The sequence below is a fragment of the Orycteropus afer genome, unplaced genomic scaffold (genome assembly GCF_000298275.1).
Source record: "Orycteropus afer afer isolate SDZICR_OR568_19922 unplaced genomic scaffold, OryAfe1.0 scaffold00064, whole genome shotgun sequence".
NCBI lineage: Eukaryota > Metazoa > Chordata > Mammalia > Tubulidentata > Orycteropodidae > Orycteropus > Orycteropus afer.
Genome location: NW_006921651.1, coordinates 10,881,035 through 10,908,393, shown reverse-complemented (window position 1 = coordinate 10,908,393; position 27,359 = coordinate 10,881,035). Strand labels below are relative to the sequence as shown.

The window sequence follows — 27,359 nt, the reverse complement described above, 5'->3', positions numbered from 1 at the left end:
ATCTTCTCTGGCCTCAGTTTCCTCATTTTAAGGGTATAATACCACCCACCTCACAGAGTTATTAATACATGTTTAGCATGAGTTACTATGTGCCTAGCATACAATGAATGCTACCATAACCATATCAGCTGTTATTTTTACCTAGAAACAGTTTTCACAGAAAGTTAATCCAAAAGTCAAACTTCAACTTCTGAAAACTGTCCTTTAATTAAAAATTCAATTCCACAAGTAGTTATTAAACACTCCAGACTCAGCAACCTTCCCTTGGCAATTCTGTCCCCACCCCACTCAGTATCATTCGCTGCTCTTCATTGGCTATCTGGGCTTTCTGAGCAGGGGAAAAATTCTCACTGAACCTTCCAGCACTGTTAGGCTTATTTTTCAAGAAAAAATAAATGAAAAAACTGAAATGGTTTTGGATAATACAAAAAGTAGTAATTAATTTTAATGACACTTCAATTTTATACTTGCATTTCAGTACTATTGTTCTGTAACTTTTGCTTTTTAATATTGGTTAAACAAGTGACAGAAGTTAAATGCAGACAGACGACTGAAATGATATGCCATGAATTCAAAATTTTTTTGTCCAGGAACCATCTCACGCATGCTGCATTCTTTTATGGCAGTCAAAAAAACCTTTCAACAAATATTTTACATTCAATTAATGGCATAAAAAATAAAATGTTCCTGGCAATAAAATTCCACTGAAATCAGTATTTACATTTTAAGTTTGTAAATTATTCTAAGGCCTTTATTTTCCTCCAATTTATGAAATTTTAATTGTTACTGGTTTTTCCTATTTTATCAGTATAAAACACAAGATTAAAAAGTAAAATGCTACTCAAGCTTGCATGCCTGTACAGTGGAACTATGGTTAAAAAAGAATTCTGAGTTTCATGTGGTAACTTTTCTTAAGTGTTCATAAAATGGGAAAGATATTAGTAACAATTCCATTAACCAAAAGGATGCCCACTGGCAATTCAAAAGTAATCAAAGACCCCAATCTATATATGGTCCCTGTATACTATATGAAACACTAAGTTTTTTCACTTTGAGACAAATTACTTGATAGAAAAAACAACAGGAAGTATTGTTTTTTTAAAAATTTAACTTCTTAACCTCTAAACAAAAAGATAAAAAGTGATGACAGCACAAAAACAGGGTGCCTATTTGGGGTCTGTCTCTAAAAAATATACAGGTAAGAAGTGTCTGGCTGTGATTGAAAGTAAAATGGCCAAAAGTTTAAAGCTTTTGTTTGTTTTTAAGCTAGCATGAGAACCTAACTAATCCAGGGTCTAGAGAAAAGAAGCTTTGTTCAATACAAATAAAATCTAAAGTAGCATCCATTTAGTAGGATTACTTCAAGGAGCTCTGGTGACATAGTGTCTAAGGCATCTGACTGCTAACAATGAAGTTGGTGGTTCAAACCCACCAGCCACTCCGCGGAAGGAAGACTGTTGTTGTTATGTGTCATGAAGTCGGACCCAACTCATAGCGACCCCTCCTTGGTTTCCAAGGCAGGATCACTACGTAAGTAGATTGCCCCATCTTCCTTCCGAGGAGTGGCTGGTGGGTTTGAACTGCCAGCCTTCTGGTTAGCAGTCAAGTGCCGTAGGCACTAAGCTACCAGAGCTCCGGAAGGAAGACTAGGCAACCTACTTCTGTAAAGTAGGTTTACCGCCTCAGAAAGCCCAAGGGGGTCGCTATGAGTCAGAATGGATCCGATGGCAGCGCGTTTGGTTTTTGGTTTAACCATTACTTCATACCTTCACTTATCAGCAATGACAAAAGACTCCTCAAATCTTTCAGATTTAGTACATAACGTAACCTCTCACATATGATGAAACAATACAGAAACTTAACAAAATCACAGAATGAGTGAGTAAAAGTATTAAAAACAATTACTTGCCAAGCAACTTCTCAATTAACCCTAACTCCCTGCCTTGTTCACATCTCTCATTCTGAAAACCTAGTTACAGCCCCTAAGTGAAAGTCACTAGGAGAGTCGTTAACATCCATGCTTTGATGTAAATATGCCAACCAATTAAATATACCGCCACTTTTAGGCTAAATACAAAAGGGTTAAGACTGTTCTGGGAGCTCTGGTAGCGTAGTGCCTCGGGCACTTGATAGCTAACCAGAAGGCTGGCGGTTCAAACCCACGCGCCACTCCTCGGAAGGAAGGTTGGGCAATCTACTTTCGTAGTGATCCTGCCTCGGAAACCCAAGGAGGGGTCGCTATGAGTCGGTCAGACGCGACGGCACATAACAACATAAGGCTGTTCTTGGGAAACTCAAGACCCTTTACTTTTACTGTCAGACGCTGCCTTACAGACCACTGGTATGGATGCCACATCTGGGGCCAGAAGAGGGTGAGGAGAGTGTTACAAGAAAGGCCTCAGAACTGGGTGCGTGCAGGATGAGTGCCTGCACACGTGTAAACTGCTCTTCACCTCCAAGTTTATTAATGCTGTTAAAACCACGCCAGGGTTTTAATCCGGTTTGGGCAGGAGGTGTGGGGGAGGGAGAGCCAACCATAAACTGGTGGCTATTTCCTGGTTAATGGATGACGAACAGTCGCGATGCATCCATCTTCTGCTGTTCGGTAGCACCCAGCAGATAGAAGCGCAGCCCTGTTCCCTGGCGGGCACCAGCCCCAAGCCTGGCCTGCCTGGGGGCCCTACTCGCGAAGCAAAGTGAACCAGGTTCCTGTCTCAGGTCCCAGGGCCACCAGAACCAGGGGTACGGCGTCATTTAGGTGCAGGTGTAGGGAAGGAGGCCCTGGCACTCGCGGACCAGGGCTCTGTCCCGGGAACGCACGGAAATGCCTCCTCCCTGCGCCCAGGGTTCCTGCTCAGCCAGGCCCAACCGGAAGAAGCCCTCGGGCGGCCGCAGGGCTCGCCCGGGCCGACCGGCCCTCCAGGCCGCGCCAGGCCTGCCCGGGCAGCAAGCTGGGGCAGCGTGCCGGGGGCGACGGCGCCGGCCGGGGCGCCTCTCACCGTGTGCTCGTGCTCGTCCGCCTGGGCCCGGGGCAGCAGCAGCAGCAACAGCGCGGCGGCCGCCGCCACGCCGGGAGCGCCCGGCAGCGGCCTCATCCTCCGCGCTCCCACCGGCCCAGAGCCGGCCCACCGACTCGTCTGCCGCCGCTGCGGCCAATTCGCATCCACCGGGCGCGGACAGACGCACGGGGCCGGGGCCCAGCCGCAGCCTCCTCCGCGCTGCCGCCGCCGCCGCCGTCACTGCCCGCTCCTGAGGCTCCCCCGCCCCCTGACGCCTTCTCAGCCTCTTCCTCTGACTCAGCCACGTCATCCGGCCACCCCGGCACACGCCGGAAGTGCCTTGCGACGCGGGGCCGCAACCGCCGTAGGACGCCGGGCCCGGGAGACACAATCTCGTGGCTGCGAAGGTCCACAGTCGGTCATCCGCGTGCCGCCCGCCGTCCCCACGCGCCACTTCCTCGGCCCCGCAAACGGCGGCGCGGCTGATCTAGCGGGTCCTGTAGAGGCTGCCGCGCAGACTCGGCCTCGTGCCCCTCGCAGGTCATCTGGCCGGCTTCTCAGAGCCGAAGCCGCCACCCGGCTGCGTCCAGGAGCGAGTTCTGTGATCATTGCCAAAATGCTTAACCTTTCCCGGCCTCATATTCGCGGTTGTACAATGAGACTGATTGTCAGCCCTGCCGCCTCTTGGGCTTGAGGGAACAGATGAAATTGCCTTTCGAGTCCTGTCTACCAATGGGAATGAATCATAGGCTCTTAGAATCATCATTATGGGAGATTGTTAAACTTGTACGGGTTGAATCAGTGTTTCAAATTCACTGAATACTTATTGGACCCCTTACCATTGTGATACCGCCTTGGAAACCCAAGGAGGGGTCGCTATGAGTCGGGTCCGACTGGACGGCACATAACAACACCACGGCCATTAAATTGAAAGAGTCCTGGAGGAGCAGTGATTAAGCAGTCAGCCGGAACCCACCAGCGACTCCTCAAGATAAACATGTGGCAGTCGGCTCCTGTAAAGATGACAGCCTTAGAAACCCTATGGGCAGCTCTGCTCTGTCCTATTGGGTCACTATGAGACGGAATCGACTCCACGGATGAGTTGAGGGTTTTTGGTTACCCATCCAATGAAGAAGTGCTGGGCTAAGTTGAGACTCTTGTTCCTTTGTTATTCGTTGTTCCCCCATCCAGACATAAACAAGTTTTACAACGTAAACTCTCCAGAGTACTATCTTGTTCATTGTCGTGTTTCTGCCCTTAAAACATTGCCAGACCCTGTATTACCCATTGCTGTCGAATCGATTCCGACCCCTTGTGACCCCAAAGCTCAGAGCAGAAATGTCCCCCATAGGATTTCCAAGGCTATAATCTTTATGGAAGCAGACTGCCACATCTTTGTCCCGCAGAGCGATTGGTAGGTTCTAACCAACAAGCACTTAACCACTGCAGCCACCAGAACTCCATACATGACCCGGAAGTAGGGACTCAAAATACATCGGTTGAATAATGTATGAGTATAGCATTACCATCTACATAGTCCTTTAGGCCAAAATTCTAGAAATTGCCCTCAGATTGCCTTTTCCTGTTAGTCATCAGCAGTCACCAAGTTCTAGGATTTGGTCTCAGAAATGTCTCAATCATTTCTTTTTCCTCTCCTTTGCCAGTAAGAGCCAATCTTCCACATCTCACTGTCTCCTGCTAGGATCCTTGCCACCAATTTTCCTTCCCTCCCTGTTTGTTCTGCCCAACAGATGCCAGAGGGATCTTTCTAAAAAGAAACCTGATAATATCATTCTCTCCTAAAACACTCCTTGAATGTTAAATAAATCATGGAACCACAAGATATATTGAACACTTTTCATCTACCAGGCCCTACTCTGAGCCCTTTACGTGTATTGACTCATTTGATCCCCACCATCCCCGCTGCCATTGAGGCCATTCCGGCTCATAACTGGGCTTCGAAGTCAGTAAATCTTTACGGAAGTAGACTGCCCCATCTTCCTTTCCTGAGTGGCTGGTGGGTTTGAACCGCCAACCTTCTGGTTAGCAGTCAAATGCCTACACCATCAGAGTTCCAATCCCCACCATAACCCTATGCAGATAGGTGCTATTAATGTGCTCATTTTATAGATGAGGTAAGGGAAGCACAGAGAAGTTAAGCCGGTTGCTGAATGTTCAGACCCAGGCAGTCTGGTTATAGAATGTGTCTTTTTACTGCTAATGGGCTACCAACCATAGAGCCATTTTTAAAAATGAAGTAGATGCGTATGTACTGGCAAAGAATTACATCCAAGACATACTTTTAAATGACATCCAAGAGGGGAAAAAAAAAAGTTGAAAAAAATTAAGAGTGTAATTCCATTTTGAATGGTAATTTAGTCTTCCTGTAGAAAATAAATCTGAAAGGTAATGACTCAAACTATTAACAGTGGTTAAGTTTCTACTTTGTACATATCTGTGTTTGAATGTTTTTTACAGTAAGCATGTGCTACATATGTAATCTGGAAAAAAAATTTCCTTCCTAATTTCTTAGCCTGTTACACATGTACGTGCACATTCAGACTGCAATCTGTCTCCCCAACGTTGTTGTTATGTGCCGTTGAGTTGGACCCAACTCACAGCGACCCCTCCTTGGGTTTCCGAGGCAGTATCACTATGGAAGTAGATTGCTCAACCTTCCTTCCAAGGAGTGGCTGGTGGGTTTGAACCGCCAGCTTTCTGGTTAGCAGTTAAGTGCCTTAGGCACTACGCTACCAGACCTTCCACTAATCTCTGTGCTCCAGCTTGACCCATAGATTTCCCAAATATATGGGAAAAAAATGTTCTTTTGCCCCTCTGTGACTTTGCTCCTGATGTTCCCCTTGCCCAGACTGCCTTGCTTCACCTTGATCACTAGATTAGTACTTCTTCAGTGAAACCTGTGCATGATTCCCTTGGTCAGTCGAGCATCCCTCCTGCAGGATTCCAGTAGCATTTGGAGCCTTATGTCATAATTATCTTTACATCTGTCCCAGCCACTGGGTTAACGCTTATCATGTCACAGACATCCAATAACTGTTTAATAATTTAATAATGAAGAAACCAAAAAAAATGAATGAAAACATTAATAAGTGAAAAGTCAAATAACATAGCAGGATTTAAATAACACTTTCTAGCCAGTGTAAGCTATCACAAAGCAGTACATGATTAATTGCTGGATGAATCATGAGTCATACAGGCAGTAATTGGAATAGAAATCAGAGGAGGTGTCTTATACATCTTTGTATATTCCCCAGAGCACCTAGCACGGGGGACTTGCTCATAGTGGAAGCTCAGTAAATGCTCCATGAATGAATAATCACTGCTTTTGAATGAAGTGATGATGGGCAATTAAAGAAAACGCAGTGTGAGTACTGAATAAAGATGGGTGGGTAGTTTCTTGCTTAAACATCCATCCGCAGCCTCCACAGATTTGAGGCAATAAGCATTTGCTAGGTATTTTGTGGGGACCACAGGGCTGGTTGGCAGTTGCTTAGAGGGGCCAAATATAAAGTATGTATTTGGGGAAGGAATCATTACACACACAACAGAAAATAGATATGACAATGTACAAAAGAGAACTGCATGGAATGTGACCAACTGTCCAAGTATTCCACATCCAGTAAGAGTGATGGGTAATCAGAAAAGGAGAAACCCTTTTTTTTGGTGGAGTATTTGGGAGAGTTTAATGGAGGGAAGAGGATTTAGGGCCATTAATTCAACAACTATTAACCATCTGGTATGCCAGGAATTCTCGTAGGTACTAGGAGTATGATGATAATAATTAGCATTGGGTGATAAAAGTCTGGTAAGAGTGGGTATGGAAAGAAGGAATAGATGATAAAGTAACTGGTTAGAGGAAGGAATGAGGCTTCAAAGATCTTGGAAACTGATGACCTCAAGTGTACACAACAGGGCACCATCAAAATTAGGACTATTCCACCAAACTGGGAAGTGGAAAACATTGATATGTTTATTTCACCTTTTTTTTCCATCTAGATTAATAACCTCGTTCCTGATATCAAAAAGAATGGGAAATACGAGCAAAGGATGCAGCCATCCTACTCACTGTGCAGCCTCTTTTTTAGGGTAGTGATAATAAGACTCAGTTGTTTAAGGACCCTGTCAACAGTAAGTGACCCAGAAAACCACAACTTCAATCTTTTCTTCTCATTCTCAGTAAAGACGGTTGTCAAAAGTCTTGGTCTAAGGTTGACAGCATGCCCTCTGATTTCCATCCTTATCTACCCTTTCTTTGAAGTTCTATTTCTTTACATTTCTCCTCCCAGTTATTTACTTCTGGGGCAGGAGTCGTCCTTCATCGCTGTTTACCCCACCACTTCCACGCTTTCTGTTCTACCTGAAATGTTCTGGACACTGAACAGCTTTAGGATTGGCTTGGGTTCCTTCTTTAGAATTCCATCATTGAATACATTTGGGTCTTAGACTGAAGAGCAATTAAGGTCATTCATTTCTTCATGCACTTCCCATTTCACTGTCCCTCACAGTTTCTAACTGATCTGTTATAACAATGATATAGGGCATGATCACTTTCGTGAAATAGCTATTGCCACATAATACAAAGATCCTTTACCAATTAGGTAGTGACTCCAGTGAGCTTGTCTCCCTGTTTCTTCATGGTGAGAGATTCCCCACACCTTACGGTACACTTATGGAGTTGAAGGGACCTAGAGTATCACTAATTACAAATGTGTGCATTTCACAGATGATGAAACTGTGAAACTGTGGCCCAGCGAGTGGTCAAGTTATATGAACTTAAAAACTAGGTTTCCTGACTTCCAAGCCTACATCATGCTAACCCTAAGTATGTTGTTGTTGTTTGCCGTCGAGTCGGCCCTGACTCATAGCGACCCCTCCTTGGGTTTCCGAGGCAGTATCACTACGGAAGTAGGATTGCCCAACCTTCCTTCCGAGGAGTGGCTGGTGGGTTTGAACCACCAGCCTTCTGGTGAGCAGCCAAGTGCCTTAGCCACTATGCTACCAGAGCTCCCAACCCTAAGTATAGCTGAGACATTTCTCCTACATTGTGAGTTAAATAGGCTTTGGTGGGCTGGAAACCTAACTACTACTTACTACAATTTCTATGAGAAAACAATTTCTGAGTTATGGCTCAGAATTCAGAACACATACTTCGACCTCCCACACATTCTCTTACCACCTTGCTAAACATAGTACCTGGCCAGCCGGCATGACCAAGGAAGGGCATTTTATATCCTTAATAACTTGCCTGAAAATTAACAGAATACGGTTTATTTATCAGACCAAATATTTACACAGGCAGACACCTCAAAACTGAGGATAATTATTGTAGGATGAATTTTTTGATGTATCCAAATTAACCACTTGTCTTTCTTAAAATTGCATGTTACTTTCTTTGAAGGAGGACTACAGGAAATCGACTCACTTTATGGACATAGGTAAGAGAGATCTAAAAACCCAGTTAGCAATGTGATGATTGACTAGGATGTCTTTTTTAATAACAAAGCAACAAATGGAACTAAAAAAGGACAAAACAAAACTTACCTTGATTTGTAAAAGTATTAATCGAAGCCTTTTACACACAGTCACTTTGCCTAATTATGGCAAAGCATTAGGGACTATTCACATCATTAAATATGTCAATTTAAATTATTTGATTGTAACACCATACTCTAAGTCTTCATACTTTGCTGCTTAGTTTGGTTATCTGTTCATAATTTTTAATGTAAGATGAAGAAATAGTGCTGGCCTAAAAAGCAATAGCCAATTGATCTGGTACAGTTAAGGTTAGAGGCAATAGCATGAGTGTTACCCATTGCTTCACTTTCTATGGAACCACTGTAAAATTTTTCATATAGAAAACTTTTTAACAATCTCTTTTGACACCCTAGTTAAACCTTAGTTTCTGGTCGTGAAAGTCCATGGCTTTCTTACATAATGTATTCCTGAAAATGGGTTCAAAAGTTGAGTATGTAGAAGTTGAGTAAATGTATAATTGTTGGTTCTGTTCCTAGAAAATGAAAAATTACACTCAATTACACCTCATGATTAAAGAGATTCTTTGATAATGTGAGTCCAGGGTTTCATCCAGATTATTTCATTTTCTTCTTTTCTTTTATGAGTGAACACCCAACCAGCCAGCTTGGATATTCAATGACATCCAATGAGGGTTTAAGATTTGCCACTGTTGACTTGGCACTCCTAATCCTTTCCATCCATGTATCAAGCATATCATGTTCATAAGACCCATGCTTCTTATCAGCACTTTTATTTTTATGTTTTCTACTTATTTTCATGTAAGAGTAAAATGCAATAAAATATTCAAATATTGCGCACAGTATTATACAAATAAAGATGGTAACACCATTGGCTGGCAGTAGGTTTTGCCTTGTTATTGAGCTAAATGCTTGTTCATTAGAGATTGTACAAAAATCTAAATTTGCATCCAAAAGGGACCTTGGAGGTACTGAATATACAAAGGTAAGTTCTGTCAAGACAAAAGTGCTGGAAATGGAGACAATGTATAAATAACAGGAAAGACAACCATACAGACATTATAATTTCTTCTTCTCCTTTTATATCACATTACCCTGTTTCTACCGCATAAGTGACAAGGAGAGTAAAGGGATCATTGAAGGAACACTTGCAGAATGGATACTATGTGCCAGGGACTGTGCTAGGTAATTCACTCTCAAGATGGGCATGCCCTATAGTGTGTTTTATGTCAGAAAAGACCCAAGTCTCCAGAGGCTGTTCACTTCAATAAGAGTCCTTGTTTGCCGAGACACAGAAGTCCTAAATTGGACTGAGGAATGAGAATGAGAGAGAAATTAGAAAAGGACCACTCAACTACAGTTTTCTTGGATCATTAGAAAAGGACCCAAGAAAACTGTAGTTGAGTGGATTATTAATAGCGTGGTTTTTATCTATCGAGGTGGGATGGAAAATACATTTCTAAGTTTAAGGAAAACCACCAGATTTCTGATATTTTTTAAAGAAATGGGTCTGACATGAATTTTACTCTATGTTTAAGCATCAAATTACAGATGTGTGCTTTGAAGGTAGATTTGTGTGCCAGGGACTCAAAAATGATGGCATATTTAAGGCTCTACGTTCTCTATACAAACAGATTATCTAAGCCCTGGGTAAATAATAGGTGTGTAGCCACTCCTCAGAAGGAAGGTTGGGCAATCTACTTCCACAGTGATACTGCCTCAGAAACCCAAGCAGGGGTCGCTATGAGTCAGGTCTGACTCGATGGCACATAACTGCTACTACTACTACTACATAAGGAAGAAGAGAACTATTTCATTTTAAGATTCTTCCTTCCTTTTCTGACCTTACAGCAGAGAAAAAGTCAAGGATCTTCTCTCCCTGTGGCCAGAACTAGGACCTATAAGGCCACAGAGCAATAGAGGGCATCCTTGTTATCCCAGACTTCTGATTTCCACATTTTTAGATGTTCCCTGACAACATCACTGTGTTAAAAGAATACAAAATTGAGAGAAAAAAAAAAAGTTGGTAGTCCCATGTCTGGGAGCTATGGAAGAAGGAAGCTTCTAGAAGGTCACAAATCAGTAATTGACTGAATTTCTACATCTGGGTCATTTCTTGAGGGAGAAGGAATGGCTACTTGGAGATGGGAAGGGTGGTGACCTGGAGTCAGCAGCCCAGACTCTAGACCCACTTCTTTCTCTAACCAAATGACTACCTTTGATTCCAGATTTCTGTGGAACATCAGGCTTTCTTCTACATAAGCAGGAATTAGGAGGAATCTCTCTCTAAATTCTTTTCCAGTCTGTTGGACATGACCAGCCTTGACATTCATTCACCTGAATCCACAGTAAAGTTTCAAGAAGTATTTAAAAATTAGGACACTTATCACCTTACTTCATACTGTAAATCTTTTAACTACTGGAAATTAGACTGGAACTAGCAAATAGTAAGTTGTCTATAAGCACACTCCAGTAAAATCACTTGTGAAGCACACTTCTGATCAATCTTTCAGGCTCCTGACACACCAAATTAGAGGTAAGAATTCCAATTAAGTCTTTATCCTTTTGTAAACAAAAATCAATATACTCGGCAATGATGAAGAAAGGTCTTCATTGTTCACTTTTTCATGCCTTGAAATTGTTTTCCTCAAGAATAGTCCAGATGACAAGGGCCACAACAATATCAGCCATGAGAGTGGGTCTTTAGGTCAGCAGTCACGTCCATAAAACTCAATATGAAGAGGATGAAAATCACGAGTCTCAAAGTCCTGGATTAGGCAAGTTTCCGGAGGTGGAATCAGCGACCTCTGGGTGGTACTGGTGGAGGAGGATGGAAGGTCTCCCTGGTTGGAGGCCTGAAATAAAAGATAAAGTAACTCTATTTAAAACTTAATTTCATGAAGATTGCCCAACATGGTGAATGCAATTAATGTCACTGAACTGTATACTTAAAAATGGTTAAAGTAGCAAATGCTTTTGTTACCTATTTTAACACAATAAAATTATATATATATATATATATATGACCTAATTTAATTAAGTAGTTCTTAAATGAAAAAAAAACTCATTGCTGTCAAGTCACATCCCACTCAAAGCAACCCCTCCTTGGGTTTCCAAGATGGTATCACTACGGGAGTAGATTGCCCAATCTTTCTTCCAAGGAGTGGCTGGTGGGCTAACCAGCCTTCTGGTTAGCAGTCAAATGCCTGAGGCACTATGTCACCAGAGCTCCTAAGTAGTTCTTCGGCATCCAAAATTTGTTGCAAACTTGGTATACCATACATGTTCCTCATTAATGAGACACACATACAGACCTCTGAGTCTGTGTGTGTTGGCTGGGGCTCATGATTCTGGCCATACCTTAGAATCACTCGTAACCAGTTGCCAATGAGTTGATTCTACTTCATGGAGACCTAATGTGTTTCAGTGTAGAACGTTCCATAGCATTTTCAATGGCTTTGACTTTTGGAAGTAGCCTGCCAGGCCTTTCTTCCAAGATGCCTCTGGGTGGACTCAAACCCCTACCCTTTTGATTAGTAGATAAGTGTGTAGTGTTTGTGCCAGCCAGACATTCCTAAATCACCTGTGGAGATTTTGAAAGTACCAAGTCCCAGGCTCCATCCCAGGGCCATTCCTTCATAATCTCTGGAGGAAAGGGTTCAACCATCAAATGTTTTTAAGAGTGATCTCTCCCAGCCCCTCATCCCATGATTCAAACAGGGAGTGAGCCAGGCAGGAGAAATGCTGTAGTAAGGGGGTCCATTGAGAGATGAATTGAGAATTTCCAAGGTCAGCTTCTCACAACTACTTCCAGTAATTCACAGTAGGATCACTGTTAAGTGTGAGTTATCTTAACTCTACTTTTGCATTACTAGAAACCCTTCCATATTACTTCCTATTACTCTTGAATAGTCCCTAAATGGCATTCCAGATAGACTTGGGTGAGTCTATTTACAGACAGGTTCAATGATTGCAGATAGCATTTCCACATATGTGCTGTAAAACCAATATTTAATTCTCTTGGAAGCAAGTCAGTAAGTCAAGAAAGAGAGCTTTGTCAGGTGCTGTAATTGAACTGTGTTACCCTGGAGTTGCTCACTTAAGGATTGAATCAATCAATGAATAAATATTTACTAAATGTCTCTTGGGTGCAAGTTTTGCATAGGTTAAGGAAATGACTAACAAGTTGAGAAGAGAAGCCATCTAAGGAACGAGAGCAGAAATAGAAAAGAATAACGATGGACATCCTCAGGAGGTCCCCCAGACCCCAGTGAATAGACGGTTGTCACTGAGTGACTGAGATTTATCCAGTGAAAACAAATTGACAGTCTCCTTCCATCTCCTCAGCCTGCCCTCTGCATTGTGGTCTGATGGGACAGAAAAGCTGAAGTACAATCAGGTGATAACACTTATTACCTGAGAAAGGGGGTGACCAATTGCCATCAAGTCAATTCTAACTCATGAAGCACCATGTATATCAGAGTAAAACTACACACCATGGAATCTTCAAGGCCATGACCCATCAGCCTTACATTTTATTTTCTAACCACAAGGATGGTCATGATCCTTCCCGGCCTGTCTTCCTCTCTCTGCTGCCCCACTCTGCAGTTAGGGAGGTTACCTAGAAGCATACCATCTCTATATTTTGTTCTGATGAGCAACTCCCGCTAGAGATTGGAAGCCCCATCTCATAGAAATGGATTTGTGATTGTAGGTGTATCAGACCTAGGGAGGCAAAGGGGCGTTAAGTCAAAATCAGGGAGGTTATCTGTGGGGAGATGGACTCTCCAGGGCACTGGGACACTGGATATGGGGATACAATTCTCCAGGGATACCTAGGCGCTGCCCACTCACTCCTCCCTATTGATTGTGAGGTCTCACTGTTGATGAATTTGGTTTAAGAACTCAGGAATTCTGATGTTGGTTAAAACTCTTTTAAAGTAAGACAGTTATTTTAGTTGGTATGCACTTGTATGGTCATACATATTGTTGAAACTATTTCTAAACTTCCCTGTTAGTTAGTAAATAGCCTCTGTCTCAAGTCTCATAAGAGTCCCCCAACTCCCAGATGACTCCAGCCCCTTCAAGGAGCCTCACAGACATCTTTACAAGTCAGCAACTAATAATTGTTTAACTCAATGCTGCAAGAAACCTCTAGAATTTATCCTGATTAGATGGACCTAGATTAGATTAAGTCATGCCTTAAAGAGAAGTGTGTGGTTTATTAGCGATGGTCCTTCTGGAGTGCTGAAATAAATTCAAAACCAAAGAGAATGATGGCTCAGCAAGATTTTGGATTTTTTCTCAAGTGTGGCAGGGCTTTATCTATGCAGAGAATGATGCTCTCAGATGCCCAAGGAGCTGTAGCTTGACCAAGGAGCAAGGAAATGCTCTCAAAAATATAATATATCTACTCTTGTTCTTGTCATCATTTGCATTCCTTTACTTTGTTTTTTCAGCTAAAGATTCTGAAGACTTAGAGCCCATGGAATTATGCAGTCTCTTTCCACTAACTATTCCCCACCTGCCACATAGCATCCCCATGGTAGCTGGCGTGGTGACCAAACACTGAGGAGCTTAGGAAGTACCAATCCATCCATCCATTCATTCACTCATTTACACAATATATATTTACTGAGCTCCAGTTAAGGAGTCCTGGTGATGCAATGCTTAAGCACAATGCTAATCAAAAGGTTGGCGACTTAAACACAACCAGCTGCTCCCTGGGAGAAAGACCTGGTAATCTGCTCCATGAAGGTTGTTGTTGTTAGGTGCTGTGGAGTCAGACCTGACTCATAGCGACCCCTCCTTGGGTTTCCGAGGCAGTATCACTACAGAAGTAGATTGCCCAATCTTCCTTCCAATGAGTGACTGGTGGGTTTGAACCGCCAGCCCTCTGGTTAGCAGTCAAGTGCTTTAGGCACTATGCTATCAGAGCTCCTCCCCCATGGATTTGTGATTGTAGGTGATTACTCCCCCATGAAGATTATAGCCTAGAAAACCCTATGGGCAGTTCAACTCTTGTTACATGGAATTGCTACGAGTCAAAATCGACTTTGGAAACCCAAGGAGGGGTCGCTATGAGTCAGGTCTAACTCGATGACAGTGTGCTTGGTTTTGGTTTTAATAACAACATGTACTAGTTACTGCTATGCACTGGGGGATAATAGGGAGAAAAATTGAAGTCTCTGTTTTCAAAAGGCTTGCCAATCACTTGAGGAGATAGATATAAACAAGGGCCACAATGCGGAACGTATCACAATAGAGGTGTTTGGGGGACCGAAGGAAGGAGATTCAGTCTGCATAGAAATATCAGGAATGGTTTCAAACAGGAAGTAATGTTTGGACTGAGTCCCAAAGGATGCATAAGAACTGTCTAAGCAGAGAATGGAAGACAGCATTCCAGGCAAAAGTGTGGGCAAAGGCACAGTGGTACAAAATGGTACAGCTCACTGGGAATTCTTAAGGGGTGGGGCACAGGTAAATATGGGAGATGGGTGCAACCTGAGGCTAGCTGGAGCCAGGGTATGCTAAAGAACTTAGAATTGAATTTCAAGGCTTTTATGCCAGGAAGTGACATAATCAGCTATTTATGTTTTAGAAAGTGCACTCTGGTTGCAATGTGGAGGAGGTATCAACTGGAGGCATAGAGATAAGTGTAGGCATATAATGATGAACTTCACATTGGCAGATGGAGAGGAGGGGGTGGAACTGAGAGCTGAAAGGTAGCAGGATGGACACAGCCTGGAGACACAGGGCTGTGGAAGCTGTGAGGGAAGCAGGAATCAAGGATTTCCCAGGGTTGGGGCTTGAGGAGGGGAGAGAATGGGGCCATTATGTCAGGTTGGAAATTCATGAGGAGAAGGAAATTTGGGGAAAGCAATGGTAGGTGGGATTTGGGGTGTGAGATCTCTGTGGGACATCAGTGTGTAGATACATAGATAGATGGCTTCCATTGAGAAGACTGACTCACGGCAACCTTCTGCACAAGAGAACGTTGCCTGGTTCTGCGTCATGTTGTGATCACCAGCATTCTCAAGTCCATCACTGTAGCTGTTGTTGCCAAGTCAGTTCAGTAGGTCTCCCTCACCCTTCCCTCACTGGCTCTCTAATTCACCAAACACCATGTCTTCCTTCAATGATTGATCCCTCATGATGACGTGTCCATAGCAAGTGAATAAGATAATAGTCTATCATAAGAGAACCCATTAAGTGTTTCATTGGCTAATTTTCAGAAGTCGATCACCAGTCCCTTCTTCCTAGTCTGACTTAGTCTGGAAGGTCTGCTGAAAACTGTCCACTGTGGGCGACCCTGCTGGTATTTGAAATACTGGTGTCATAGCTTCCAGCATCACAGCAACATGCAAGCGCCACAGTACAACAAACTGGACAGATGGGTGGTGGTGTCATCGCCAGTCAACAGTAGGGAATAGAAAGCTGAGATAGAGACGGAGATTTGGAGTCTTTCTCTGCCAGGGGCAATTAAAGCTCTAGGGATAGCCTGCAGCGTGAGCAGATGAATGGACCGGGATGGATGGAATGACTAACAGAAGGAAGGTTGCATCCACCAGTGCTCCTCACGGGGGAGGGAGGTATTCAAGAGATGGGCAAGGAAGAGTTGCCAATTCCTGGAACTGGAAGAAAAGAAGAAGCCATACAGGTCAGCTTCCTCTTCTGTCTGTAAGTGGGTCAAGCATTTAAGCCATTCAGGTGAGAGGCCCATTTTATTCTCTGCTCAAAGATCTCATTTTATTATGAAGACTGCATACATATTACAAAACAACTGCATATTTGGAAGTCTTTTTCCACACCCAAAATATACCCAAGCCCCAAATTCTACCAATCACAGATTTCTTTGTGAACGCTCTTTCTTTAGTAAAAAAACGTTTTCCTCCTTCTCTCTTCCACCTTTATCACAACATGCTTCCAGACTCCCAAAACAATTTATCTGCCTTCTCTTTTCACACATTAAACTGCATCCAAGTTTCTATTCTTTAATATATGGATCCTGTTTCCTGGGTTGTCCTATTTTTCTCTTCTATTAACAAAATCCTGCTGAATCTTTGTAGCTATATTCTTGAGCTTACTAACTCTTGTATTTTGGTATGGTTAGACAACTAGCTCCCAAATCCACAGCCTTCAGTAGTAAAAGGGTCTTGAATCCTGGACCTCTTCCCATGCCACCCAGGCTTTCTTGGACAGGTATAATGTAATGACTAAGACACTAAGTCCTGGCATTAGTGTATCTTGACTTGTCACACAGGGCAAGTGTCAGCCCCGTCTCAAGCCCCAGATTCTGCACCTTCAAAATGGTATAATATTAAATATCTACCTCTTAAGATTATGGAGAGAATTAAATGAGAGAAAGCATTTAGAGTGTTTAACATAATACCGGGCACATGGCAAGCAAATAACATTTGCATTTGTTACTATAATCTCTCACTGTGAGCTTCCTTGTCCCATTATTGACTATATAGTAGTTTTCAAGCAACAAAACTCTGGCTGAATTCTAGCCAAGCAAATCAAAATTATTCAATAAGTTGATGTTTAACAATATATCTCATTTCTGAAATATTACATTTGCTATTTAAAATATTAAGAACTGAATAAAGCATCACTTAAATTAACCAAGAGTCCACATTAAAATATACCATCCAAAGTAAACATTTCCATTAGCTCTGTTTTGATTCATCGGTCATCTTACATGTCCCCAAATCCTCCTCTCCCCTGGAGCTCAGAAAGTGAGGCAAAATTTCCCATCAGACTCAGTATTACCTCTGTGAAGCAGCTCGAGGAGGCACCCTGGGGGGCCTTTCAAGGGGCACCATGGGTGTTCCATCTACTTGCTGGGGGCCTGGACTACGACTTCTTACAATCTCAGGGACTTCATTATCCTACAGCAAGCCAGATGATGAAGAAGAAAGGTGAAAATTACTTTAAGCAACTAGCATAGTCGGACAACAGTACCCCCAAAGCCCATCAGCCCTTCTCAGGCTTTGGCTGAAAGTTATTCATAAGTTGATTGGTTATCAACCCAGCATTCCCCACGCAGCTTCCCAGCATTCCTAGCATCACTGAGGAGGACAATCTGGCCCAAATTATCACTGATGGCCTGAACGCTGGGCCGCTGTGGTCCAGCACTGTCAGCATCCCTGGATGCCTGTTAGAAATGCAGCATCGCAGGCTCCTCCCCAGACCTGCATTTTAACAGGATCTCCAGGTAACTCTTATGCATATTAAAGTTTGAGAAGCATTGCTCTGTAGAACCAGGGTAAAACAAACAAACAAAATGGTTGTCACTGAGCTGATTCCAACTAATGGCTATCCCATGTGAGTCAGAGTAAAACTGTGCGCCATAGGATTTTCAGAGGCTGATTTTTCAGAAACAGACCATCGGGCCCTTCCTCCAAGGCACCCCTGGGTGGACTTGACTCCAACCTTTCAATTAGCAGCTGAGAATGTTAACGATTTATACCACCCAACGACTCATAACCAGGGCAATTTTATTTTTAAACAAATGTTCCTTTTTGGGAAACCAGAACTGTGAGTGGTCCTCAGGTGATACAAGCTGCACACTAGAGGGATCACTCAGCCCTAGAACGCTTCTCAGGGAATGTGCTGGGTTGGCAGAGGGCTCTCCATTCACCCTGGCCACTGCTCACTGGATCAGGGAGACACCCAGACCCAAAGTGAGCCAACTTGGCCTGGGGCCTGGGCCTGAAGCAGCATCTTACTCTCTGCTCCAAAGCCTTGTGGACATGGAGAAGTGGAAAAAGCCCGTGTGTAGTGAGGGAAGAGGCAGACATACCCAGAGAAACAGGGATGAAGGAGTGTGTGGCCCTGGGGACACATAGGGAGCAGGGGCTGCACAGCTCCCGATCCAGGCCCTGGGCTTCCCTGAGACTCCCCCAGCTCCTTCCCACAGATGCCTTCTTGGGCTTAACTGGTCTGAGTGGATTTCTAGTCCTTGCACTGAAATGGCCCCTGAATAAGAAGAGGCAGATGAGAGTGGGGGTCCACAGTGCTCACCTCATTGTCCCCCTCCATCCCACTGCTCACACTGAGGAGGCTCCGAGTGCTAGATCGGTTACTGGCGCTGCCTAATGGAGAGAAACAAAATCAGCCACACAGACTGTGCAGTTCTCAGGCTAAAATAAAATGCTGAACATTTACACTTACTTATGTTTACTGGTAGGAAACAAAGATAAGCTATGGATGTGGATTTTTAACAATAGAGTCTAGTTCCTCTTTCAGCATAAAATGATACGGTTCAAATTTTTTGTGTACCATATGTGCAATACAGTGACCATTTATTGAGGGCTTATGACATGTTAAATACTTTCAAAACATTACTGCACTGAATCCCTATGAAAATCCCACTGGATGTTAGTGCTCTGATTTGACAGACAAGAAAGCAGAGGTTCCTGGGCCCTCAGTTGTTCAGTAGTATTTCTAAAACCTGCAAACAAATTTTGTTGCTGTAGTTCTTCACTTATTTAGGAGTGATAGCAAACAAGAACATGTATCAAACATATTCTTAATAAGAGGCCAGGCAGTTTGACACAGAACAAATTATAAAGTATAAATTCAAAAGTATAATTTACGCTCACAGTAGGAATTGTGACCATGTGAGATTAGGTTCGCAAGGATTTTGAGCTGGGAACTTATCACCTACATCAGCACAGTGCTGTTCAGCAGAACTTTCTGGAAATGCTTTATTGTTCACTATCCAATATGGCAACTAGTGTGAAATGTGGCTACTGAAACTGAGGAGCTAAACTTTAAGTTTTATTTAAGATTAATTAACTTAAATTTAAATAACCAAACTCACTGCCATCGAGTTGGATCTGACTCCTAGTGACTACTCCCTTGGGTTTCCAAGGTGGTATCACTATGGAAGTAGATTGCCCAATCTTTCTTTCAAGGAGTGGCTGGTGGATTTGAACCACCAGCCTTCTGGTTAGCAGTCAAATGCCTTAGGCACAGCGCAGCACTAGAACAAGTTCAAACCATGGTGAGCTAGCAATGAAGAATAAAAGCTGATCAACTAAAACAAGGAGATTTTGACTTTAACATACCAATTACAGCAACTTGCCATTAGTAGCATTGCCATACCTTAGGTTTTCTGATTTTCCACATAAAAAGTAGCTCCTAATTAGGCAATCTACTTCTGTAGTGATACTGCCTCAGAAACCCAAAGAGGGGTCACTATGAGTTGGGATCGACTCTATAGCAGTGTGTTTGGTTTGGTATATAAAGACTATCAAAAAGAAAGTCTTAGTTTTGACTTCACTGTGTTATAAAATTTGACCTAATTAACTGATGTTAACTTGAATAGAGCAGATTAAGATTATAATTTTGGATTATTTTCTTGGGGGCAGATTTTTTAATTCAAAATACTGTGTCCAGCCAGAAGAACTAGATGGTGCCCAGCTACCACCATTAACAACTCAGAAAGGGATCAGTGCAGGAGATCCTGGATAGAGTGGGAGAACAATGTGGAACAAAACTCAAAATCATAAAAAAAAAAATAGAGAGCCTGGTGAGACTAAGGCCCCTCTTCAAGTCTGAAACTAACTGAACTCAGTCCCATGGCTTCCAGCCAAACAATGGACAAGAATGTTGTTGTTGTCATGTGCCGTTGAGTCGGACCGATCATAGTGACCCCTCCTTGGGTTTCCAAGGCAGTATCACTACGGAAGTAGATTGCCCAACCTTCCTTCCGATACATTGCTTAGAACGATCAATCACAGAGGAACAGAAGGGCAGTATTACACAGGGAGATGGCTCAGGGGGCAGGAATGCATGAGAAAGAAGGACACAGGGAAATGGTAACTACAGGGAAGAAGTGGGAAGAGACCTGTTACATTGTGGAGATTTGCAAGCAAGCTCTGGTGGTGTAGTGCTGAAGGCATTTGACTGCTAACTAGAAGGCTGGAGGTTCAAACTACCAGCCACTCCTCAGAAGGAAGGTTGGGCAATCTACATACGCAGTGATGCCTCCTCGGAAACCAAGGAAGGGTCACTATGAGTCGGATCTGACTTGACCTCAGTGAGTTTGGTTTGGTTTGGTTTTGGTCATGAAACAAAACGTGTATGAACTTCTGTATGGAAAATGAATTTTCTTTGTAAACTTTGACCCAAATTACAATAAAAAATTTTTTAAAAAATACCATGTCCAGGTATTTCTATAAACCAGGGGATTTTTAATTTACATATTAAGGAGCACGTGACTCTGTCACACACTTGCATGTGCATTTTTCGGGGATGTGGATTTGCCGTATATATTGATTATCAAAGGGGTTTGCAATACAAAAGATTAGGAACCCCTAGGTCTAATGACTTCGAAATTAAGCTTCTCTCCTGCTCTTTTGTTACATTTCCTTGGTGTTGTGATAATGACAACCAAATGCATGAAAGAAGGGAAACTCAAACCATTTAGTTTGTGAAGCCAGTGTGTCCTAAGCTAGCTAACAGCACTCTGGATACCATAACAAAGGCTCCGGTTCCTGCCTGCATGTCAGCCTCTATTGGCTGTTGCAATCAGACTCTTATTCAAGCTTTCCAGCCAAAATAGGAGCCATTTCCTAATTAGATCCTCAACTCGCCTGTGAAGTCAGGATTCTCAAAATTGACTCCATTGTTTTCTGACTTTGTACAAGTTCTACCCAGGGCTTCAAGCCAGTTCATTCTAGTTTGACCTTCTGCTGAGAGTTTGCATTTCCACCCCAGAAATAATGAATCAGAATCTATATTTTAACCAGATCTTATATCTCTGTTAGAATCACCTCGGGGATCCTGTTAAACTGTATTTGCAACTCAGAAAGGGATTCAGTAGATCTGGGGTGGAAATGACAGTTCTCAGCAGGAGTTTGAACTAGAATGAACTGGTTCAGATGCATGGTTCTACCACAGTAGGGGAGGCAGCGTGAATAGTGCTTAAGAGTCTTGGCTGTAAATTCAGATTGTGGTTGTTGTTGTTGTGTTTGCCATAAGTCAGATCCAACTCATAGCGACCCCTCCTTGGGTTTCCGAGGTGGTATCTCTACAGAAGTAGATTGCCCAACCTTCCTTCTGAGGAGTGGCTGGTGGGTTTGAACTGCCAGCCTTCTGGTTAGCAGCCAAATGCCTTAGGCACTTCACCACCAGAGGTTCCAGATTGCCTGAGTTCAAGTCCCTGCTCCTCCACCAACCTAGCCATGAAACTAGGCCAAGTCACTAAGATTCTCATTTCCTCAGGGTTAAACAGATGATAACACATCTCTCATAAAGTTATTGTGAGCATTAATCTGGGGAAGAGGCTTAGCATATGGTAACTGCTCAGTAAATATTAACTATTACTATTACTAGATTTTGCTGTTTATAAAAGAGAAATGACTATCATGTAATCTGGCTTTAGAGGTACCTGTGAAGAGGAACTTTGGCCTTATGGAAGAAAGACCTCATAGGAATGTTCCTCGATTCTTACACCCCACACCCAAATCAGGCTCCAGTTGAGACCTCTTGCGCTTTCAACAGAACGTTTCCACAGGCCCAAAGTCACCAGCTGAAGCCCAGCTGTGACACACTGCCAGGTCGGCCCTGCTCACTTGCTGTGCTGGAGGTACTGTCTGTTTTCCAGTCTCCTCGTCTTAGCTCCGTCCTGGGTGGGAAGACGCTTTTCCTGGGGCCACTCTCATAGACTCCATACTCCACTTTTGCAGGCAGGTGCTGTGAGTGCCGAATTGGGACTGTGATCTCCAAGTCTGGAATTAGAGGGAAGCTGGGTAAGCTTCAAGACACCAGACCACCATTTACCAAACTGCTCAGCTGCTTCCTCTTTTCCTGCCTTTCTCATCTGATCCTGGAGGCTGCTGGGAGGAGTGAGAGGGGAAAGAGAAGGTGGAGGGAAGAGTGAAGAACTGGGAGAAGAGAGATAAGTAGGAAGGGGAGGCTGCCAGGACAGGTGAAAAGGGAAGCCTGGACTCACTTAGAGGACAGGATCCATGTCCCATTCAGCTCTGAAACTCTGCAGAGTCCTGTGTGCCAATCACTAGGTGACAGAAGAGAAGGATGGAGGGATGAGGAATGTGGGGCAAGATCAGAGAATGATGGAAAGAACATGAGACTGCAGAAAGGTTTGGGCCCCAGCTCTGTCACTTACCACCTGTGAAAGTTGAGTAACTGAGCCTCTCTGAATCACTGCCCTTACATCCATCATTGATTATAATTATAGGCTGAGCCCTGGTGGCACGGTGGTTAAGTGCTGGGCTGCTAACCAAAAAGTCAGCTGACTCAAACCCGCCAGCCACACTGCCAGAGAAAGATGAAGCCGTTGGCTTCCGTAAAGATTTAAAGCCTTGAAAACCCTATGGGGAGGTTCTACTCTGTCCTGTGGGGTGGCTGTGAGTTGGAAGCAACTTGATAGCAATGGGTTTGCTTTGGTTGGTTTCCATACATCAGCCACAGTTCCAAGTTTTGGTCCTTGGGCCTTGGTTACAACTGTGCACTGGAAATCCCCACCCAAGCTTGGAGCCACTTAGGCAGAGAACAGCCAAGTGCACCCTCATGTAGGTGTGAGCCTGATGTAGCTTTATTCTAATAACCTCTTTAAGGGAGGCTTCTTTCTGCTTAATTAACTTCAATGAGGTCATTTTCTACCCTCAATCAGTTCTGAGAGGAAGCAAAGTTAAATATATAAGGCAGTCCCCAGGTTATGGAAAAGATCTGAACCAAGTGAGTCTTTCAGAATTTGTAGGTAAGTTGGAACAGGTGCAAGTGGTTCTCGTTTAGCCTTACTTTAGTGCAAGAGAGGCTCAAAACCTTTTCAATGATTTAAAAGCTGCACATGCAGCAAGTGGATGCGATTGTGCTGAATTTGTTTCCGGTATTGATTTGGTTCAATCGTTTCAAAGTGAGGGCAAATTTATGTAACATTAAAGAAAGGGCAAATATAAGTTGACAGTAAGTCAGACATTCATAACTCAAGGACTGCCGATACAAGGAAAAAAAATGAGGGCCAAAAGTTCCAAAATTCAAGTAGATCCAGTCTAAATGTCTACAAAATCCTGATATTCTTTGAATGAAGGTCCAGTGATGGGAATAATAATTATCACAGTTATACTGGACAGTACTTTTTCCATTGTCATATCTGGGTTTCACTACTTCTCTTTTGGGAGCTCTGGTGGTGTAGTGCCTAAGGCATTTGACTGCTAACCAGAAGGCTGGTGGTTCAAACCCACCAGCCACTCTCAGAAGGAAGGTTGGGCAATCTACTTCCGTAGTGATACTGCCTCAGAAACTCAAGAAGGGGTCGCGATGAGGCGGATCCAACTCCATGGCAGTGGTTGTGTTGCATTTTACTTCTCCATTAAGCAGATAAGTCAGATATAAACACAGATGAGGAAACTGAGGCACAGAGTGGTTAAAAGAATCGACCCAGATCATAAAGTGATCCAGTGACAGAACAGGGACCAGAACGCCACTGTCCTAGGGCACATCCTGCTCCTCTCTGTCCTGCCCAGGACTGCTCACAGACACTCCCAAAACACAAATATTGATTGTCTTCTCTGCAGGGCCAGGCTATTCAAGAGCATATGAACATCTCCAAGTCACAAGTCATGCTGGTCCTCCTCTGATTTCCTGTGCCAGGAAAGGCAAAACAACCCCCGCGGGCCAAGAAAGACTGGCAAATTATTATGAGCAGATTCTTAGTTTTTAATTATCTTTGGTGTGCTAACCCAAATTGAAGAAAGTAATCATTTTCTTTTTCTTTTCCAAGGCAAATGAAGTTTCCAAATTAATAGAGTTAATCTTTGTGTTTAGAGTGGGTTACACTCCTGGAAAAAGTCCTTCAAGCAGAAATGCCATTCATCAATACTAATTTTCCTATAGATCAGCGCTATTGTGTGTCAATGGTTTTCAAATATTTTTTGTTTCTTATGAAGCAGAATTATTCCTCTAGCAGAAACAGAAGTGCATTATGAAGAACAGATTTTTAAAAGGAACTTTGATGGCAGAAGCCCTGGGTGGCACACACCGCTTGCACTCGCAGTTGGTGGTTCAAACTGACCCAGCAGCCCCGTGGACTTGACAGCAATGAGTTTTGATTTACGATGGTAGAAACAGAGTAAATTGACCTAAACCCCAACTGCATGGTGTGTCTCAATCCAAATCCATCCCTTCCTCCCCCTCTGACTCCCCTGAGTCTCCACTTTTCTCCACCCTCAACACCCTCTCAACAAACCCCCTCAACAAACACACATATAGCAGTCCTGAGCTATACTCAATGTGAAAACCCCTGGAGGAGGTAATCATAAACTATCACATAACTAAATACATAATAGATTTTTCTAGTGATAACTAATCTGTCATATTTACTCTCCATAAATGATGCCTCTCTCTGGTAGATGTTCTGATGCCTTTGGCCCTCCCTATTGCAGTGCAGGGCAATGACTTCCAACTGCCTGAGGCTTTCTCTAGTAGCCTCAATCAATGACTGGATTGGTGTATAAATGTCCCAGCTCTCTAGCCCCTCACGTAGACTAACTTTGAGACAGATGTTCTCCATAGATTCCGAGTCTCCAGTGAGATGATGGTCCACCTTCCATAGTAGTGACTGCACTCAGTTGGCGACCTTCCCTCCCCAATTCTCACTTCCTCATCCCCTACAGGATTCCCTGGGATCACCTCCCAAATAATCGACTTACTCTCAAATCTTTGTCAGAGGCTCTGCTTTTGGGGAGTGAGAGGGGAAAAGGTATAGGCTTCTTTGGGAAAAGTTTAGACATTATAAATTCTAATTAAGACTACAGCCAGTGGTAGGTATAAATCACTTACTCAGAGCCTGATTAACCTTGGATGAACCTCATGTTTAAAAACCTATAACTCCAGGGCCCAACCTTGGAAGGTGAGTCCCTGTCCCATGCACTCCTCCCTGAGATGTCCTGCCTGAGAGGACACCAGCTAGTGTGTGGGTCCATGTATAACCGTGAGAGTGGATGTTTTTACAGTGCTTCTATGTGCCAGGCATAGTGCTGGGCACCATTTATACCCTAGCTCTTTCTAACCTCACAGGAACCCTAATGGGGTTGGCATTTTTATTTTTGCCATTTTGCAGATGAGGACTGAGGCTAAGGCAGGTAACTTATCTTGCCCATGGTTCCCAGCTAGTTACGCAGGAACAGTGAACGGGAATTTGATCTCCTAGCCTCATCTACCTCACTGCATGTGTGTCTGTCTTGCTTCATTATTGCTAGTGGCATTGGGTAGAGCCCACCAGGTGGGTTGGTGGAAAATGTGTGATGATACCTGGTGGGACCAGCTGTCAAGCCCTGATTGCTAAGCACCCACGATTCCAGAACTATCACTCCCTGGCCTTCAAACACCGGGTGCACTGCCAAATCACAGGTCTCTTGATGCTGCCTGGCTGTATTTAAAAGCTTGAAATGTTTCATTTAATCAAGGCTTCTATCTTTAGGCTCATATGCTCTGGTTTTAAAAAGGACCTCAGCCATTCTTGCCACCTAGAATAAAATGTCTGACCCTAGGATGACTGTGCAGAGCTTGAACCAGATTTTTTGCCTTTTCTCCTACCTTTTCCTCTCAACTAGGAGGGCTGACAAGTATGGGCTTAAGTAGTAGCAGCATAAATGTAAAATCTAGACACCCAAGCACAAGTCCTAGGATGGCCTTTCTGATCTTCTGTGGTGGTTATAACCTCTTAACTCCTCTTCTCCCCAACAACTGAAGGCATTAATATTCACTTGTGGCTAGCTGCCACAGAGTTGACCTCCAACTCATGGCAACCTCATGCACAACAGAACAAAATACCACCCAGTTCTGCACCATCCCATGATAGGTTATGGATCAAACCACTGTAATATTCACTAGGCTACTTCTATATGCAAAACCCTGTACTAGACATAGTGGGACATAGGAACTGGAGTAAGCCACAGACCCCTTGCAGGGGAAATCAGACCTAGACAAATAAAAAGACAGAGACTTCTGGTAAGATGGCGGAACAGGCAGACAAGCGACACAGACCTTCTTCAACAAAGAGAAGAAAAACTAATTGACAGAGATACAGAAGATAATCCTGGAGCCTTGAACTTTGAAAGGAACAATACAGAAGTGGATTAGGCACCAACTAGTGGAAAAATCTGAATGAAAACAGTGAGTGCAGAGACGGTCAGAGCTGCAGACATGGTCAGAGCTGCAGACTGTCAGCTACTCTTACGGGACCAACAGCCTGAATATTTCCAAGTGGTGTTGGGACCTGAGAATTGACCTAAAGATCAACCCTGGTCACCAGGGGCTGCAGGGACAACTGCACTGGTGGCCCATGACTAGGAAGGGAAACAACAAGGAGGAAGACAGCCTGAGCTGTTGACTTCCCGCTGTCAAGAGGGTGCAGTCATTTTGATTGTTTACACACGACAGCCATTTTGGATATTTAAAGTGACTGAGGCACAGCCATTTTGAATGTTGACAAGCAGCGACCATTTTGGATATTTAAAGTGACCAAGGGCTCAGCCATTTTGACTCTTTACAAGTGGTAACCATTTTGGATTTTAAAGTGATAGCATTCTCATTTGGATTCCAGGGACCTAAGAATAGGATCAGGAGCTCTGGTAGCATAGTGCCTAAGGCACTTGACTGCTAACCAGACAGCTGGCGGTTCAAACCCACCAGCTACTCCTCGGGAAGAAGGTTGGGCAATCTACTTCCAGAGTGATACTGCCTCAGAAACCCAAGGAGGGGTCTCTATGAGTCAGGTCTGACTCAACGGCCCATAACAACAACAACAAGAATAGGATCTATGTGCCAAGGTTGGCAGGGACATATGAGAGGCTGACAACAGGAAAGG

General features: G+C 43.6%; 2 protein-coding genes across 2 annotated transcripts in view; both read right to left on the bottom strand.

Annotated features, from left to right (window-relative positions):
- The window catches only part of TM9SF3 (transmembrane 9 superfamily member 3), a 64,562-nt gene extending 61,467 nt beyond the window's left edge, over window positions 1-3,095 (bottom strand). The window contains exon 1 of the mRNA XM_007940003.2: window positions 3,000-3,095. Within this exon, the coding sequence (XP_007938194.1) occupies window positions 3,000-3,095 (96 nt within the window). The remainder of the gene's footprint in view (window positions 1-2,999) is intronic.
- Window positions 3,096-11,309: 8,214 nt separating this feature from the next.
- The window catches only part of PIK3AP1 (phosphoinositide-3-kinase adaptor protein 1), a 126,999-nt gene continuing 110,949 nt past the window's right edge, over window positions 11,310-27,359 (bottom strand). The window contains exons 13-17 of the mRNA XM_007940051.1: window positions 22,341-22,413; window positions 22,102-22,257; window positions 18,542-18,612; window positions 17,288-17,406; window positions 11,310-11,367 (exon numbers count right to left, since the gene is read on the bottom strand). Coding sequence (XP_007938242.1) covers window positions 11,310-11,367; window positions 17,288-17,406; window positions 18,542-18,612; window positions 22,102-22,257; window positions 22,341-22,413 — 477 coding nt within the window. The remainder of the gene's footprint in view (window positions 11,368-17,287; window positions 17,407-18,541; window positions 18,613-22,101; window positions 22,258-22,340; window positions 22,414-27,359) is intronic.